Source organism: Marmota marmota, unplaced genomic scaffold, assembly GCF_001458135.2.
Source record: "Marmota marmota marmota unplaced genomic scaffold, marMar, whole genome shotgun sequence".
Lineage (NCBI taxonomy): Eukaryota > Metazoa > Chordata > Mammalia > Rodentia > Sciuridae > Marmota > Marmota marmota.
Window position 1 is genome coordinate 1,191,604 of NW_026000172.1, and position 18,138 is coordinate 1,209,741.

Sequence of the window (18,138 nt, forward strand, 5' to 3'; positions counted from 1 at the left end):
AGGATAGGCCAAGCCCTGCAGGGAGCTCCCTGAAGAGATGGCAGACCAGACGCAGCCAGGGCCTCGGGTACCCACACCAGGTCTCCGCCGGGGTGGGGGCTGGCTGCCAGCGCTCTGAGGGGCTGCACCCTGATGGTCTCCCTAGGCGCTCGTACCATACACGGCAAATACGTCCTTGATCTCCTTCTCAATCACCCGCAGGGCGGCCTCGATGCCATACGCGCTGGCCATGGCGTGGATGTCGTTGGAGTAGAGGCGGCGCAGGTCCAGCACCTGAGCATAGAAGGAAGGAGTAGCGCCCTGACCCCCAACCTCGGAGCTGGCGGCCGGGTGCAGCATGGCAGGAGTCAGGAGAGGCAGGCTGGCCATGCTCCAACTGCTCGCTGTCACGACCAGAGTGCGGAGGTTCAGGGCGGAGGGACCTCCTTCACTACTCCTCTAACACACCCTAGAGGAGGAGAGCCCCCTCAGCAGACGACTGGCACAGGCCTCCTCAGGGTGCACGGCAGACAGGTCGGCCACGGGGCTCTGCAAGGCCTTGCCAAGGCCTGTGGCTCCAAGCCTCCTGCAGGCACCCAGGCTGGAGGGGGCATGGCCTCAGCAGAAGCCACCGTCCACAGGAGCCAGGAGGGACAGGCACCTGCCTGGTCCTTGTTCAACACACCCTGCGAGGGAGCCGCGTGGAACCCCGAGGCTGGCTGGGGGAGTGCGGGCTCTTCCTGCTCAACCTAAGGCTCCTCAGACTTCGGAGAAACCCTGGTGCCCATGAGAAGGCTGGGGGTACCCAGGTGAGCAGGGCAGCAAAGTTTCTGACAAGTACTTTCAAAAGGTTGTAATTTCAAGAAATAAAATTGTACTCAGACAGGTCTGGGAAACTCGGTCTACTCAGCAGGCGGAGGAGGGGTGTGCCCAGGAACCCCAGAGGGGGGGAGGGCTCACACGGGGTCCGGCAGGGGCATAGTACCTCAGCATACTTGAACAGCTCTGGGAGGTTGATTCCCTCCGTGCTCAGCATGAGCTCCTTCCCGTTCCTACTGGAGGTCGTTTCACTCAGGAGGCACCGGGTGATGCCCCTGGTGGAGTAGACCACGGTGCTGCGGGCCAGGGACGCAAGCAGCGAGCCCATGTCAAAGTTGGCCTTCACCAGAGGCAGCTTCATGGTCACCTACAGCAAGAGCAGAGCTAGGTGGACGCTCGCAGCCCCAGGCGTGGCCAGGCAGGGGGATGGTGCCTGGCCACAGGGCGCTGAACCCTCCCACCACGTTCCAGGCGGGACGCCAGAGGCGGCCAAGACTTAGGGGCACTCAGCTGCACCCTGCTGCCTCTCAGTGGAACCTCTCAGCTGGACCCAAGGGAGGATAGGGACATCTGCAGAGGGGTGGTGGCCAGGGTCCCTGGGGGGAGCTGATGGGTCCTGCTGCTGGGGGGAAGCAAGCCTCAGTGTCTGGGGGACTGAGCAAGGCCCCATGTGTAGAAGACACTGTCCCTGAGGCACCAGAGGAACGTGTGTGGGCCGTGCTTTTGGGTAGAGGTCTGTGTCACTGCCAGGTTCTGGAAGGGCCCTGGGACGAGGCCTAGAGGCCACAGGCTCTCAGGGACTGTGTGCAGGGGGAGCCCAACCGTGGGCTGGGCCCAGCTGGGCGCCACTGACCTGGCACCACAGGCTCTCTGCGGTGTCATACTGGTAGTCCTCTATGAAAGAGTGGGCCTCCCGCACAGCCTGCACTCGACGCTCCACGGCCTCGGTTCCCTGGGGCCCTGGGCAGAGGGGAGGGCTCGGGGGCGTGTCCTCATTGGGGCCCGAGCCTGTGGTCTCATCTGGCTCACGGGCCTGGGGGCCACCTTCACCGTCGGCGTCCCCTTCCTCCTGTGCGTCCTCCTCCTCCTCTTCCTTCTCCTCCTCCTCCTCGCTCTCATAATCCACCTGGCGGAGACGACAGTGCACGGCTGCCACCAGGGCCCACCAGCCCTGCAGAGCTCATGCCCCCTGCTGCCCACACTCCCAGCTCCCTTGCCCTTCCCCAGGCCACGCTTAGTCCTCTAGCCTGCCCTGTCCTGGCAGGGACTGTGACAGGGACTGGCTGGGGAAGGGGTGCGCCACACCTGCACCGTAAAACGGAGATAGCCTGATGTCTGCCCAAGCTTCTCTAGTTCTGGGGGTTTCCAGCACAACACAGGGTGAGGCCTGGGAGCTGGGGAGAGCCCTGGAGTGTTGGGAACAGGGCCTCATCATGCTCGCCTTAGCCAGAGCCTCACCTCCTCCTCCTGCTTCTGCTTGCGCTTGGCATCGGAGGCGTCAGCATCCCCCTCCTCGGCGTCAGCGTTCACGATGTCCCCTTCCTCCTCCTCCTCCCCTTCCTGCTCACCCTGCGGTTTGGGGCAAGGAGAGCAGTGATTGGCTCCAGTGCCCAGCGCTCTGTGGATCCACAGCCTCCAGCCTCCGCCTACAGCTCCTCTGGGCACCTGCTGCCCTGGGGGCCAGCCTCCTCCCTCATCTTCACCTCCTCACGCACCACTTCAAAGACGTGCACTTCCCCCTTCTCATGGTCCTGGGGATTGAGCCTGGGGTGCTCGACCACTGAGCTGCACCCCAGCTCTTCTGCTCAGACAGGGTCTCGCTGAGCAGCCCAGGCTGGCTCCAAGTCAAAGGCAGAGCAAAAAGAGGCCAGAAGAAGGACTTCAAAGGCTCAGTGCAGGCCAACACTTAACGCCCACCCTCAGACTCCTTGAGAGCAGAGATGCGTGTCCCCAGGCCCCAACCTAGGGCTGGCTGGGACCATCACATCCGGGAATAAACGTGGCTTGCTGGTGCTCAGAGACCAGCAAAAGAATGCCGAGGACCAGCCTACCTGGGGAAGTGCCCGCAGAGCACTGAGCAGGGACGGCCCTTCCCAGAGAGGACTGCGAGCCCACCAGCGCCCAGCCCTGGGTCTGGCTGCGTGGCCCCACTCACCCGCCTCGTCTCCGACTGCCCTGTGCCTTCCAGGTCCTGCTGTGTGGCTCTCCGAGTGTTCACGCTTCTGAAGCTGGAATCCTTACTGTGCTTCTTTCTGACGGACTCCATCAGGAGCCTGAAGAACCTGCGGTGAGAAGGCAGCCACGCGCCTCCATCAGCACCAGCATGCCTGCCCTCCCCTGACTGCCAGGCAGGAGGTGAGTGATGCCCACAGGAACAGCACCCAGCAGAGCCAGCCTCTCCTGTCTGCTCACTCTGCCCTCATCTGAGTGGCACTCAGCATGTCAGGAAGCACCAGCCCCACGGCGATGGGCCTGCTCTGCAGAAGGTGCTGCTGGACCCAGTGTCACGGCTCTGAGGTGACACTCCGCAGGCTTTCACTCACTCCCTGCACACCTTTGCCAGGGGAGCCCCGGTGGCTTTCATCTAACCAGGATGCCAGAACTGGCCGTAGGTCAGGAACCCAGTGGAACCAGAACCTTCCCTGCCTTTCCCCGAGCAGCATCTCCAGAACCCGCTCCGACAAGAGGAGCTGCTCCTGACTGCGAGAAGGAAGGCCTGGGACAAGTGACAACCCGTTCTGTGGCAACCAACGATGTCTATAGGCTGGAAGCAGGTCAGTATGACCAAAGTCAACGGTCACCCAGAGGCTGGGGCCTTGCCTCCAGTCACCACTTAGAGGGTCCCTCAGGGCCTTGCCTATCCTGTCCCCACAGGAGCTTTTCATCAGACCACTGAAGCACACCCAACTGGGGGACAAAGCCTGCACATCCAGCCAGGGGTCCACTTGAGCCCACCCTGAGTTGGCCCAGGGCAAGGCAGGGGTGGCAAGACGGGTTCCTGGCCTGCAAGGAGCTTCAGAGGCTGCTCTGCAGAGCAGCAGTCACTGCGCCATCTCTCAGGTGTCCCTGAACTGTCTCGACTGTGGTGGCCTCAGCTCTGAAGCCACCTCCCCAGAAGGCTGCTGGCCTCAGCCCCAGGTGTCGTGGGGCCTTGGCTCGCAGCCCACCTGCTGGAGGCACCACTCCTCAAGGCGAGGTGGGACTGCCAATGTAACTCCTAAGCAGCCTCCCTGGCCCCAGCCCAAGCTTAGCCTCCCTGACCTCCATCCCCGTCTCCAGCGACCAGGACTGGTTGAGGGAAGTGGACGGGCCACCGGGCAGCATGTGGAAGGCATGCTACAGGACGTTTTCCCGGTGTGCATAGGCTCTGCCTCTGTGACTGCCCAGAGCAAGGGAAGCGATGGCCTGTGGTGACAGCTTCCAAGGTCAGCTGTCAGTGAGCAACTGAAGGGAGCCTCCCACCCCACATGACTGACGACACACTGGGAACATGACCCTCGGCAGTGTCCACAGGGGCCTGGCTACAGCCAGCACTGCTGCTTGGAGAGTCAGACTTAGCAAAGACACCAGCTGGGACCAGAGGCCAGCGCCGACAGCTCTCTGCTTCACCCCTGGCCTGCCTTCCAGACAGTTCTCAGAGTCCCCAAGCAACAGGCACCCGCAGAAAGGGCCACTGCTCAGGCATCTCCCTCCAGGGATGCATCCCTGTCTTGGTCCTAGAGCTGGGAGGGGAGGGAGGAGGGGAGGGGAGAAGCCAAAGGAAAGGGGGAGAGGGAGCAGGGAGGAAGTGGAGCGAGGAGGGCAGCCCCAGGGAGGCTGGATCTTCTGAGTGCACTCGTGGCCCCTGGGGTGTCCTGAAGGCTCTTGAGGCGGTCATACGGCTGCATCCCTGCAAACCGCAGGCCAGACACAGCCTGCTCCTTCTCTATCTTTGCCCGGGCGTTCGGAGCCCCTCTGCTGGAGTCACCAGGACTACTGCCCCTCAGAGTGCCCGCATTGGCCAGGTCCATCACAGCTTTTCAAGTGCACAAGCAAAACCCAACTTGGAGCTCAAAAAAATCCTTCACTTCTGAACAAAGCAGGGCCGTCACTTACAGGAAGAAATAAACACAAAAAACAAAGCGTGATTTACTCCACTTCCAAGAGGCACCACCAGCAGAAGGAGCTTAGTCTGTCCTGGGGAGGCCAAGGCCTCAGGAGAAGAGGGCCGGCCCGCCCACTCACCTTCGTGGACTATGCTCCAAAGTCCCACTTCTCAGAAGAGGACTTCCAGGACAGAACAGAACTCGGCCATACCTGCTCCTCTGCCAATGGGCAAACTGGTAGGCTGGAGCCTGCATGAGGACTGCCTGGTGGAGTAAGCCTCCTGCCCGGGGAGGACGCTGCTGCAGGGGATGCCCAGCCAGGGACCATCCACAGGGCTGAGCGTACACCCAAGATGGTTATCCCCACAGCCCCTGCCCTGAATGCCACAGGGCCAGTGTACAGGGCCACCTCGTCTTTAGGGCATAGGGAGGTGGGGGCCGAGAGACAGAGAAGAGCGTGGGTGGAGGGCAGGGAGCGTGCTCCTTTGCTTGCCACTGTCTTGCACGTGAGAGCAGCTCTGGGAGCACCCAGGAGAGGTTGGGGCTAGAGGCAGCGGCCAGGGGCCAAGTCCTGCCAAGACAGGGGATCTGTGTAGGCCTAGCAGCCTTTGTAAAATGGGAATTAGTTGGTGGTATTTCTAAAAGCAAAAGCATGTGATCATATCACCAAGGAAAATTTAAAAAGGAGGAAGCCTTTTTTGTTTCAAAAATCAGAAAATCTGGCCACGTCTGGCCTGTACCTGCAAGGGATAGCCACTCACTAAGACAGCCTGCGTGGGCCTCCCGCCTGTCCTGACACTAGCACCCTTGCATATGGCCTGTGCCCTTCTCTCCTTCATCTGATACAAATATGTACACGTGCCATTTAGTTTTGCAGTCCGAGAGATCCAGCCTACACCTTTCCAACGTCCAAGGAAGTTCATTCCCGTGACCATCAGTGGCCAGAGGCTCTCTGTGATACTGGTGGCAACCCTGGTTACAGAGGTGGGCTCCTGGGCAGCAAGGCACTGCTGGGTGCTCACCAGGCCTCGCTGCTGCGTGCACCCACAGCCCACCCAACACCAACACCACGCTGGCTCCTCCTCTCTGCCGGGCACAGTTCTACAGTGAGACGAACTGCTCCCGCCCCTTGGCACAGGACAGGACCTGGGTTCAGGGATTATAAGGGCCAACAAGGTCTTTGGGTCATCCCCACAAGCCAGACTGGACAAGGGTTCCAGATTAAGTGGCAGGGCCCGCTCTTTTCCTAAACACTTTCTTGCAGGGCTCAATGGACAAATGCACCCCACCCCTGGAGCTCTGGAACAGGATTGCTCTTGGGCCAAGGTCAGTTACAAGCATGGCCTGAGCCCTGAGCCCTGACCTTGTTTCCATGAAGTGCAGGATGTCCTCGGGCCTTAGGCACTTCTCCTGCTTGTAGTACTCGTGTGGCAGGAACTGGAACCGCAGCTGGTACACCCGGAATTTGTTCTGTTTTTCTCCCATACAGAAGGACTCCTGGACGTCAACTTTCTGCAACACCTAGAACCAGATGGACAGATGGACCTGACTTGTCCCAGCCCCAGTGACCACACTGCAAACAGGAAACCCAGTAGGTTCTGGGGGGGACAGCAGCTGGGCCACAGGCCAAAATTCTAAGGAAACGCCAGTGAGCTCTGCTAGCATGGATCCTTGGGGGTGGCGGGAGCGGATTCCAGCAGCTTCCAGAGGACGGCAGGGCCTCAAGGCCCGGGCTCCTGCAGGGCTGGTGAGCCGTTCTTGTGGGGACATGGGGTGCCCTAGAACTAATGGTTATCTCCAGAGCCTCCTGATTCACCCTGCTCAGCACCTGGTAGAGACAACATCTCTCCCACTGCTGGGACTACAGCCGAGGGCTGAGCAGCTGGGATGGTCTTTAATGCAGAGGGGACAATTCAGGATGGTGTCTCTACCCTGAGTGCAGCTGGACTGAGTCGGTTACCTCCTCTAAGCACACCCTGGTGAGCTGCTTCTTCAGGCTCCTCACTCTCCTTAGGGCTTTCTTGGTGTTGAACACGGGCACACTCATCATGGGTGTCTTGATGTTGGCGCTGGCCACCATGAGAATCTCCCTCAACCTGTCACAGAACAAGGGCCCAATTGCTCATGACAGGTAACCAGATTCCTTGTTTGCATGAAACTTTTTCTAGAAACATCAGTGGTGTGCTGGGATGGGAGTGGCCTTGCAATCTCATTGAGCAATATGCTGAACCAGACCCCAGCTCCTGCCTGCTGTGACGGTGAGGGACTGTCGAATCCCTCAAGGGTAGGGCTGAACCTAACTCTCCCAGGGTGACTGGGACGCAGGGCACTTAGCCAGCCTTCAGGCCCGTCTGGCATGTCCATCAGGCTTTGTTCACTCCGCAGGCTGGAAGCCATCAACGAGAGTGCAGGATGGCGGACTGACTCATGTTTTCCCCTTGCCTGGTGGCTGTCTTACCACAGTGTGCACGCATGCACCTGGCAGGTCAGGGTCAGGGTCTATATGGGCGGTGTTCCTGGAGCTGGGCAGCAAAATGGCCCTGTGCAATTCCACAAGAAGGCCCAGAAACCTGAAACAGGACTGGCAGAGAAGCAGCGGCGATCCTCGAAGGCTGAGGTATCCGTCTGGCCACAGAAACCAGACCAGCTCCAATTCCAGTGCTGACCTCCACTTTGACAAGACCCTGTCTGTCACATGCTCGCTCACTCTCACGAAGTAGCCTCTTCCGTAGAGGGCCAGCCCTACACCCTTGTGCCCGCACCTTGGGATACCCAGGGTGACGTTCATCTCGCCTCTGCCTGCAAAGTGGAAGGTGTTCAGGGTCATCTGCGTGGACGGCTCCCCGATGCTCTGGGCGGCCAGCAGGCCCACAGCCTCACCCGGGTCGCAGAGCGAGCGCTGCCATTTGAGATGCAGCAGGGTCCTCAACCTGGAGGTGGACAGGGCAGGCATGCAGTGGCCACAGTGCCAGAAGCCTCTTTCTAGGCTTCCTAGGTGAAAGATCCCATTAACCTCTGGGTCCTGGCTAGTGACCTTGCAATGTCCTAAAATTACACGATGACGTCTCCAGCTGGGGATGCAGCACCCGACATTCATGAGAACGTCACACATCCACCCAGACCAGTGACTGCAGGTCCCCTAGGCTCTGAGGACTTGTGGCTCATCCCTCATTCCTGTTTCCCACTGGCACAGTCTGGAGAGGGCCGAAGCCTCCTGGTCCAGACAGGAGAGATCAGGCAGGTTCACAAGGCACTAGGGGCAGGAGGAGCTCCATTACTCAAGTGGCTGCAGACCACACGAGGGTAGCCATGCTGTGCTTCTGCTGACCACGCCCAGGCAGGACGGGGCTCGACAGAGGCGGTATGAGCTGCTGCGGGTGAATGGGGGTGTGCGGTGGGAAGCAATAAAGCTGCACCTCCTGGTAAGTCCTTCCAGGCCCTTTCTGAGCTGCAGGGACAGCCCGGCTGGTGGCTGAGGTAACCATGTCACAGTCCATATGGAGAATCTGGTCCCCCCAAATCCTCCAGTGTGAGCCCACTCCTGACCCCACCAGCCTGGGCATGTGCTTCACCAGGGAAGATGGCCTCAAGGTCCTCAGGAAGCTGGTGGGAACAACCAGGACCAACGTCTATTAGGCACTCCTGGGCCCTTCTGATGCAGTGACCCATCATGCTGGCTCACTCAGCCCATAGGCTGTCTCCCTTTCTGCAGAATTCCTCTGAGCTGAGGCCTCCCCTTAACCCCTTCATAGGCCGGAGATCCGCAGCTCAAAGGATCACTGCGGTCATGGGATCCACGTCCTCATGGAAAGCTGAGGACAGTATCCCTGGGCAGTGAGTGACTCACCCAGGGCCACAGAGTGCCCAGGAGCAGAACAGACTGACCCTGACTCTTAGCCATGTCTACCCTGCCAAACGGAGCGTCATTTCTGCAGACCTCTGTCCCAGCGGTGCCCCTTTCAGGTACTGGTCCAGATGAGAGGAGTGCTCTCTGCCCTGCTCTGGCCAGCCTCAGGGCGTGCTTGGTGCCCTTGCGGTCTCGCCTGCCTCCCTCCCTCCTGCTAGAGGCAACCTTGGAGGCGGCCCTCTTCCTAGGCTGGGTGGGGAAGGGCCTGAGAGGCAGAGCTCCTCCCATAGGCACCAGACAACAAAGCAAGGTCGTCACCTGTCCAGAGAAAGCTCCGATTTCTTGTAACTCTTTTCTGCTTCAAGTGCCCATTCTTGACTGTAGTCATCAATCTTTTTTTCAAAATGTTCTGACACAGACGCCAAGTAGATATCTGGGCGCCAGACAGACAGACTGGGGTCAGGACAAGGGGCCGCCTTCCTCTGGTACTTCTGCCGGCTCTTCTCATCTAATTCGTACCACATCTGCAACACCTGCAGGAGGGCAGGAAGGGTCTCAGCAGCGGGAGGGCTCTCTTGGGGTTCCAGTGGCATGGGGGCTCAAAGGCCCTGGTTCCAGGAGAGGGGAGGGCGAGAGGAGGATGAGCCTGCCTGTGTGAGGTCAGAAGCACCCCGACACTTAACACAAGACAGCCCTCTGTGCAGGGCCCGCTGCGTGACCATGACCAGAGACTCTTTGTCCTGGCTGCAGGCACAGGCAGACCGCCTCCAGCGTTTACTGCCCAACTGTGACTCCTCTATGAAGTCAGAAGGGCAGTGAGGGGCCCAGGAGAGGCCGAGACGGGCCTGCCCTGGGCCAACCACACCGAGGCTGCAGAGGAGGCCTGGTCAGGTCCTCCCACACGGGTGTCCCCAAGGCAGAGAGCTGGCTTCTGGCTCCCAGCTGTGCTCTACCACAGGAGGATGCAGCAGCATAGGGAGAGAGCAGGGAGAGGCCCTGGGCACCACTGCTATCCCTCCCAGGGTCCCACCAGGGCCCGCCTCCAACATCTGCACCAGCCCAGGGGAACCCTGAGCCCCAAGACACCCTGTCAGAGACCCAACTTACTACCCAGTGCGTGCCACTTGGTCTTGGCCTTGTCACCTCACGTCCTCTCAGGAGCAGCCCCCACCCTCAGCCCTGATGGTGCCCAGAGCCTGGAAATGCTAGGCGCTGGGGACACAGCACCCTAGCGTCACCTGCTGGGCCTCTGGGCTGCGACCATTCCTGTTCTCGCCTTTCAGGTTCAGCGCCCTCACAGTGTCCTGGACCTTCTGGGAATAACTTAGGAAGGCTCCCCTTCTCAGCGGCCCGCTGGAACGCCTGCTGTGCCATTTTTTGATAGCTCTGAAGTGGCGGAGGGCCTTTTTGGGATCTGCTCTGGATAAGACTTCATGGAGGTGCTTGGATCTCATTATCACCTGATGACGAAGACAAAGGACACAGGTACTGTGAGGGATGAGGGGTGGCGGAGGGCCTGAGCACAGCCTCCTGGGGCCCCAGGGAGCCTTCAAAGTGCCCCCATGAAGACGAAACACCACTGCCAATCAGGGCCTCAGCGTGTTAACAGAGCCTCGGGGTGGCGGTGTCAGGAGCCGCGGGCATGCAGGAGGGACTGGCATGCTCAGGGCCCTCCAGGAACAGGGGGAGCCTCTGGGAAGAAAATGTGGTGACAGGGATGGCCCCAGAGAGGCAGGACTCTGCACCCAAGCACTCTCTCAACCCTGCTATCAGCCCAGCACTCTCAGAGGGCTTGGCTATTTCCGCTCCCAGTCTGCACTATGGGATGCTGAGTCAAAGGCAATGGTCACTACTGGGCCACGTGGAAACGAGTGCTGGGGCCTGGGTTCAAAGGCTGCCTCTGCTGTAAGACCGGCAGGCTACTGTCTACGTTCCCAAGCCGTGGTGAGGCCGCCCCTGGACAGTGTCCACCGAGCACTGTAGCTCAGGACCTGGTATGCAGCACCTGCCTCCACCCCGCGGCTGTCGCACCTTCTCACGTGATCCAGGTCACAGGGTTCTGAGATCCTGCTTTACAGCCCTCCCACTGGACTCCAGAGGCCACACGGCCATGGCGGCACCCAGGGTGCTCAGGCTCTCAGACCCCGAGTGCAGCCAGGGCAGGCCCGCGCAGTGGGCCTGGCACTACCTCGTAGTTGCTGGCCAGGAAGGGGAACTGCTTGGGCTGCAGGAACTGCGTCTTGGGGATGTCCAGACCGTCCTCCCCATACAGGAACTGCACCACGCTGCCGTCGCTGTCCCGGACCGTCAGATCGTACTGGACCACCAGCCCCTCCAAGTGTTTGATGATGCACCTGTCAGGAGGCCACCTGAGGGCCAGCTCTGCAAGGGCTTGCCACATAGCCCTGCTGCTAGCATCCACCCTGCACCCCAACAGCCAGCCTGCCCGCACCCTCTCTGCTAGCAGTGCCCCCGCAGATGCCTGTGCCTGGCCTCCACGGCTCCTGCCCTTCTCTTCCAGCAGGGCCTGGTGCCTCCTGCCTGCACATGGAGCCAGGTAGGACCAGACCTGCCTGACCACTCATGTCCTGGTTTTCCTAGGTTTTTCTGAGTGGCTGGGGATGGAGGTAGAACTGTTGCTTAGGAAGGAGTGGCCGTGCGGCCAAGCCATGGAGTGTGGCCACCGAGCCTGGGTGCACCAAGCACTCCCCACTGGGCACTGCTGACTGCACGCAGGTTCCTCCCTAAAGGCCACTTCAACTCTACTCTCCCCTGTAGCCTCTGGAGCCGGGGGAAAGCAGAAGGAAGGGCAGAGCTGGAGCCTGCAGGAACAGCCCCACCCTCCTGGCCAATGGGGGCTCTCTCAGAACCCAGCCTGAGCACTCTCCACTCCCAGCCCAGGTCCCAGCAGGGGGTTCTCTAGGCACAGAAGGTCCCCAAGGGAGGGTCCCTGGAAGGCAGGGCTCTGCCACCTGTCCTGCTAGCTCTTTGGAGTCAGGACTCCTCTGGACTTGATCTTCGACTCCTACATGCCCACCGTGGTGGGACGAGGACTGCCTATCCCCTTTCCAGGCAGGGGAAGACACCAAAGGGACACCTAGGCCCAAAGGGACACCAACTGCAGGCTCAGAGGCAGGCATAGCTCATTCCCATTCAAGACCCTTGCCGGCACCCATGTCCTCAGGGATGGCAGACCAGTAGGTGGGAAGGACACCTGCTGGTTTGTCTGGCCACCCTGGAGAAAAAAGTTGTCATGATCCCAAGAATCGTCCTCGAAGGTGGGAGCAAGGCCCTGGGATGCAGGCCCTGCCATAGGCACACGGTTCTCACCTCTGCAGATAGCCGGAACGGCTGGTCTTGACTGCTGTGTCCACCAGGCCCTCACGCCCCGCCATGCAGTGGAAGAAGAACTCCTGCGGGAGAGTGGGACAGGAACACCACAGGTACTGAACGTGCGCTTGGGGACCCGCGGCCTTTCCTGACGGGTGTCTCTCTCCTTCCCCAGTCTCCAGGGCTCTTGGCACTGGACAGCTCCAGTGGCCTCTGCCTCTTCCCACCCAGGGCAGGATCAAAAGCATCAGCTCCCATCCTCAGGACAGGACCCCACATCCCATTTGGCATTGTCTGCTCCACGCCCACTCTACCTTCCACCCCAACAGGCAAACAGAGTGGTGTGGCATGCTCCAAGCTTCTGGAAGCAGCCCACAGTCAGAGCTCATCACCGCTGTCCTCAGCCCACCCCGCAGGAGCTGGGGAAGGCAGTGGCTTCCTGACCCCCCTCCTACTCTGTCACATACAGCAATGCTGGCCGCCACCCACTAGAAGGACTCTGCAAGCGCTCGGGGTTGCAGCCTATGAGAGCCTCCAACATCCCTCACCAGAGACCACGATGGCCAGGAGAGCCTGGGGGCCGTAGCCTTGGATGACTGGCACTGGATGGCGGTCTGCCCTGGTGGCCTGACACACGGGGATTGAAAGGCACTAACACCCAAAGCTGCTCCACTGAGGTGGGGAGCAGAGGGAGCTTCCCTTCCAGAGGAGGACTGGGCATGTTCCCTGGACAGCACCTCCCACCGCGAAAGAGCCCAGGGAGGGATGGGGGCTTTGTGCAACGGACCTGCATGTGGTTCCCTGTGGCAGCCCAGGCTCCTGGGAAGACAGAGGCCCCCTCCTCCAGCTCTTATGGCAGCCGAGAGGATTGGAGAGGCTGTGTGGCCATCCTGGGCACCTCCTTGTTATGGGCATGCCTCTACTGGGCTAAATTCTGCCCCCCCCAGGGTCGTGTCCTCTGGGCCCTCAGGTCTGGTGGGCAGGCAGCAAGTAGCCTGACATTGTCCTTGGCCACTCTCATGTAAAGCCATGGTTGGGGCCCGGGTCACTTGGCACTGAGTCTAGGAATAAGGAGATGGCACACGGGAAACCCACACATACGGAGGGCTGAATGCCGGTGAGGAACCTCCCAGTGACGAAGCCGCCAGCCCTGGGGGTGAACCTGTAGGGCTCGAAGCAGGGCAGTGACTTGCCAGACGCCATCAATGGGGGCCTCCGCCCCTCTAGCTCGATCTGTCCCAGCAGGCATGAGATCTGGGGAAGGAAACCAGGCAGACTCAGGACGAGGCGGGACACCCGGGAAGCTGCCGCCTCAAAACACGGCAGCTGAGTCCCCTTCTCCTGACTGAGGTAGACATCTGGGCTCACAGAAGGAGTAAGGCTGGGAAGGAAGCCGCCACCAGAATCACCACTGCATGTGGAGGGTCTGGGGTGCTGGTGGGAAGTGCAGGAAACAGCAGTGCACTATGACCCTCACCCTAGGTCCAGGGAACCTCAGGCGATGGAGGTGCTGGCTGAGGGCACGCGCCATGAGGGCACAGTGCTGGGGCTTCCCCACCGACTGGGCCTTCTGGAGGGCCCTTGGCCACTTCACCCTCCTGCTGCTCGCCACTCACCCAGGGACAGGGTGCTGCAGGACCCACTCAAGTTCGGGTTTTTGAAGGGGACTCAGCTTATGATCTGTCAGGAGTGGTGTGTTTGTGTGTGACGAGTCACTGCTCTGCACCTCACTCCTTCAGTCTCACCACGTTCTACGTGGAATGTGGAGCCGCCCACTGCCAGCAGCCCGCCCTCTGTGCCCACCTGCATTGTGTTCACGGTTGACCCTTTGGCCCCCGACTGCACCATCATCTGCAGGTTGTTCTCTGGGAACTGCCTGTGCAGACCAAGAGGCATACACGCCTGTGGAGGGAAGCGGGCGTGTCAGAGTTCCTCCACCTCCTGCCCCAGCCCTGGGGTCAGGTGGGCCCTGGAGCAGAGGCCATCTGCTGGAACACATGCCAGGCACAGGCCATGCCCTGCACAGGGCAGGGGAAGCCTCAGTGGGCTTCCACCCCCATGCTGCCCCCACCTTGGCCCTTGGCCGCCTCACATCCCCAGACAGGAGTGGCGGGCTCCATTCACTCGTCAAAGAGAAGAAGGAGGAGGTGCCATCAGTTGGTGGCTCTAAAAAGGTACTAGTTGGGCATAAAATCGAGGCGATGCCCTGCTAGGCCGACCCGGTCCTCACCACCAGGTAGACCACCAGTGTCACACTGTGTCCACATGAGCACCCAGTGGGGAGCCTGACTATGGCTCCAACGCCAGCAGATGCTGGCAGATCCACAGGAGGGGACATGGGAAGATGCCAAGGGCACCTGAAACCCAGCCCAACATGGAGGGGCAGAGCCTGGGTGGGAAAAACAGGAAGGACAGGAGGTGGGGACAACAAGCCACCCAAGGCCACTTCTGACGATAAGTCCTCCAGCCCAGCCTTCTCAGTCAGGGAGCTGCGCCTCCTGGCCCTGGCCCTGCTGAAGGCGCCCAGAACACCACCTCTCGTGTGCAGGGCCCCACAGACCAGGCTGGCGTGAGCTGGGGTAGGCCTCGTCTCTTCCTTGCTGCAGGGCCAGGGAGCCGGGCTACAGCCCGACTGCCAGGGGCCTGGTATGGCTTCCTGTGCACGAGCTCCTGCTCCTCATGTCCACTTCCAGGCCAGGCCCCAAGCAGACTGCCCCATATGCGCCTGTGGGCACATGTGAGCACTGAGCAGTCGGACCTGGAGCAGGCTTCTCTCTGGCGCTGCCGCACCCTGCACGTCCACCTGCCGTGGCCCACAGGAGAGCCCCCCTTCAGATCCCTTCGATGTCGTCACTCCATAAGAAATACTGCACAAGTCGGTCCCTCTCAACGCCAGTCCAAGGCCTTCCCGGGCCTGCCAGGGAGGCAGGACATGGTCCTGGGCTCTTCAAACAATGGATTCGCCATCCCACCTCAAATCCTAACCAGTCACCTCTTAAACAGCCATCTGCCCCAAAGAATCCTGAGTGACAACCAAATGGAATTAAAAAAAAAAAAAAAATAGCATTCAAACAAGTGGGGACAGTCCATGCACCTCCAGGCTGACCTTGTTAATCTCATTGCTGTAGCGGTTCACCTCCTCCTTGAACTTCAGATCGATCATGTTAAAATCCCTCTGGTCCTTGCCCAGATGGGCATCCTCCCACTTCCCTCGGACCTCATCACATGATGCGGCTTCTGGCAGGTTTAGTGCAGCCCGGACAGCCTAAAGGAAGTGAAGACGTGGCGGGGATGCAGTCAGATGAGGAGGTGTGGGTTTCATTCTGCAGGACTCTGGCCCATGGGCAGGCCATGGCCTCCCAGCCCACTTACCTGGGGCCCACAGTGGGTGGATTCCTCAATGATCCTACGTCTCTTCACATCTGCCTTTGGCCTAACCAAAATGTCTTCCACACCTGTGACATGAAACAGACATGCTCAGGGTGGACGAGCCCAGCCTCTCCCAGCCCGTGAACTGGGGGATGTTCTGGGCCAAGGCCAGACACAGGAGCGCTGGGCACATGGCATCTCAGATCGCCACTATCTCCGACCTTATCATCTTTTTCTCACGAGTGACAAAACAGGCTGAGACCTGAGTCCCCAACTTGTGCTTATAAACACCCACTCTTGTGCTATCACCCAGTAAGTCCCTGTTAGAAGGACATGAGGGGGTTTGGGATAGGAAGCTAGGTTTAGGGGCAGAGGAAGGGTTAGGAATATCTCCATAAGGGCTCCCAGCAGCCTCATGTCCCAGGCCACCTGTATGGTGATTGTGGTGTGCAGGTACAGAGTGTCTAGCCTGAACCAGGCTCCCCCATCCCTGCCACAGCAGCCTCAGGAGGCCAAAGCTGGTGATTTCACTCAGGTCTACCCTAGGGCCCATGGGCTATACAGCTGCTCATACCGGTAGAGCTTGCTGCTCACTTTACCACATTTTGCCTCCACCTGTAAGTGCAGCAGGACCCCAGAGTCCCCAGGCCAACATCCGAACAGGAAGGCAAACACTGACCACTCAGAACTGAGCTCAGATGTCTGCAAAGTCTGATGTGATGGCCTGAGACCTGAGGACCTGAGACACATGGGCCAGAGACACAGGGGCCCGAGACCTGAGGACTTAAAGCACGGAGCCTGGAGACACAAAGCCTGAGACACGAGGGTGTGCAGAGAACCCAAGTGGGTGGGGAGGGACACATACTTCAAGAAGCCGTGACCAGGAGTGGGCCTGCTATGGGTTCTCCAGGCCACCCTGCCCAGGCGACAGCTGGCCCACCCACCCAGAGCCCTGTCCCCAATAGGTCTCTAGCATGTGTGGTCACCGCATAGCTGAGTTCTATGCCAAGCCAAACAAGGCTGCTGGCCTGGCCCTTGGCTGCAGCTTCCACCCGGAGAGCTCTTAATTCTCTGGCCAGCAGACAGTCCCACTTGTGCCAGGCCACTGGATGAAACGGGTTCCAAGGCTTCGCGCTGTACCTTCCTGGAGACCCTGGGGCCTCCAGTGTAGTTTCCAATGAGAAGAGGGTGACCAGCCCATCACAGGAACCAGGACGGGGACGGTGCCTCTCAGCTCAGGCAGACCAGCAATTTGCAATCCTCATTCTGATAGATCAACTGGACGTATGGGCCCAGACACCTGTCCCAGGGTCCTCATTACCACAATGGCCTGAAAACTCACACCAGCCTAAATGTATGGTGACAGGGATGGCATAATCACCCCACAGGACAGCCCAGCCTCTGAGTTCTGTGGCCTCCACCAGCTGCAACCACAAATATCTGAGAAAGAAATAATTACACCTATAGGAATAGCCACAGAGGCTTCCAAAGCAGCCTAACAGCTGTTCAGACGGCACTTATGCAGCAGGAGGTATCTGAACTCTAAGACGGTTTCAAGTCTAGGAGAGGATGCACGTAGGTTATATGGAAACACCACACCACTGCACATGAGGAGCATCTGTGGATTTTGCTATGGGGGGCAGCAGCTTGGAACCAATATCCCTCAAATACTGAAAAACAAGTAAACATCCACACTAAAGGAATGACTTGTAGTCACTAGTCATGAGGGTGTGGATTGATAAAAGTTGACCCCAAAGGTCATTTTAAAATATATTTGGAGTGGTGGTAGAGAGGGACTAGATTACAGGACAGTACGTAGTAAAGGGTTTCATTTCCTCTGAATATATCTGCACTGGAAAAAAGTCTAGGAAGATACACTTCAAGTTGATACTAATGTGTTTCCTTGCAAATGGAAGCGGGGTGTTGTGTTCCCACCTATGGACATTACACGTTTAAGCCGTTCCACGTGAAACACGTGACTGAAGAGTGAACTGGTGCTGTGCCGCCCCACTACAGGCCCAGGGCTCGGCCCCTGCAGCAGCCTGTGGAGCACATCTGCACTGAGCAAGCCTAGGAAGCAGAGCGCCTCCCTCTGCCACAGCGAAACCCATCACGGCATCCCCCGGCCCACTCAGATTCCACTCCAGAGACAGGATGGCAGTGCAGAGAAACAGCACACCTATTTCCTGTGTCAGAGCCAACTCCCTACGACAGTGCCTCTTGCTTCCAGGACACACTGGGCTCAGGGTCAGCAGACCCACCTACCTCAGTGGAGTTCCCAGGCACACGCAACCACTAACAGGAAAGCCCTCAGCGCAGGGAGGGCCGAGGGAGTCCAGGAGGGTGTGAGGGCAGGAAAGGCCCAGGGGAGCGAGCTGCAGGGAGGGCCAGGGCAGAAGTGGCTGACCCGTCGTGGCTATGGGTGGGGGGCTAGGCTCACCCAGGGTGAAGCCTCGGTAGAGCTGCAGGTAGGCGGTGAAGAGCCGGGCCAGGCAGGTGAGGACCCTGCCGCTGGTCTCGCCCCCGTAGACCTCGTGGCAGCAGTGCACCAGGCCATAGGCGGAGCTCCCATAGTGCGCCTTGTCCAGCACTCCGCAGAGCAGCTCCCCGTCGCGGATTAGCACCTGTGGGAAGCACCAGGTTGCAGGGACATCTCCACGTGCCCTTCTGACAGCACTAGCCTCCCTCCAGCTGGGTGCCTCTTGGTGA

General features: G+C 59.7%; 1 protein-coding gene across 3 annotated transcripts in view; it reads right to left on the reverse strand.

The window, feature by feature from the left end:
* Nucleotides 1-18,138, reverse strand: part of Polr1a (RNA polymerase I subunit A) — a 61,539-nt gene that overhangs the window by 4,802 nt on the left and 38,599 nt on the right. For all 3 annotated transcript variants that reach the window (XM_015506356.2, XM_048787789.1, XM_048787790.1), the window contains 17 exons: nucleotides 17,870-18,053; nucleotides 15,433-15,515; nucleotides 15,167-15,325; nucleotides 13,864-13,962; nucleotides 13,162-13,314; nucleotides 12,061-12,143; nucleotides 10,919-11,084; nucleotides 9,969-10,190; nucleotides 9,049-9,263; nucleotides 7,646-7,813; nucleotides 6,844-6,979; nucleotides 6,247-6,404; nucleotides 2,954-3,080; nucleotides 2,257-2,367; nucleotides 1,652-1,924; nucleotides 965-1,165; nucleotides 156-273 (listed from right to left, as the gene is read on the reverse strand). In XM_015506356.2, coding sequence (XP_015361842.1) covers nucleotides 156-273; nucleotides 965-1,165; nucleotides 1,652-1,924; nucleotides 2,257-2,367; nucleotides 2,954-3,080; nucleotides 6,247-6,404; nucleotides 6,844-6,979; nucleotides 7,646-7,813; nucleotides 9,049-9,263; nucleotides 9,969-10,190; nucleotides 10,919-11,084; nucleotides 12,061-12,143; nucleotides 13,162-13,314; nucleotides 13,864-13,962; nucleotides 15,167-15,325; nucleotides 15,433-15,515; nucleotides 17,870-18,053 — 2,656 coding nt within the window. The remainder of the gene's footprint in view (nucleotides 1-155; nucleotides 274-964; nucleotides 1,166-1,651; nucleotides 1,925-2,256; nucleotides 2,368-2,953; nucleotides 3,081-6,246; nucleotides 6,405-6,843; nucleotides 6,980-7,645; nucleotides 7,814-9,048; nucleotides 9,264-9,968; nucleotides 10,191-10,918; nucleotides 11,085-12,060; nucleotides 12,144-13,161; nucleotides 13,315-13,863; nucleotides 13,963-15,166; nucleotides 15,326-15,432; nucleotides 15,516-17,869; nucleotides 18,054-18,138) is intronic.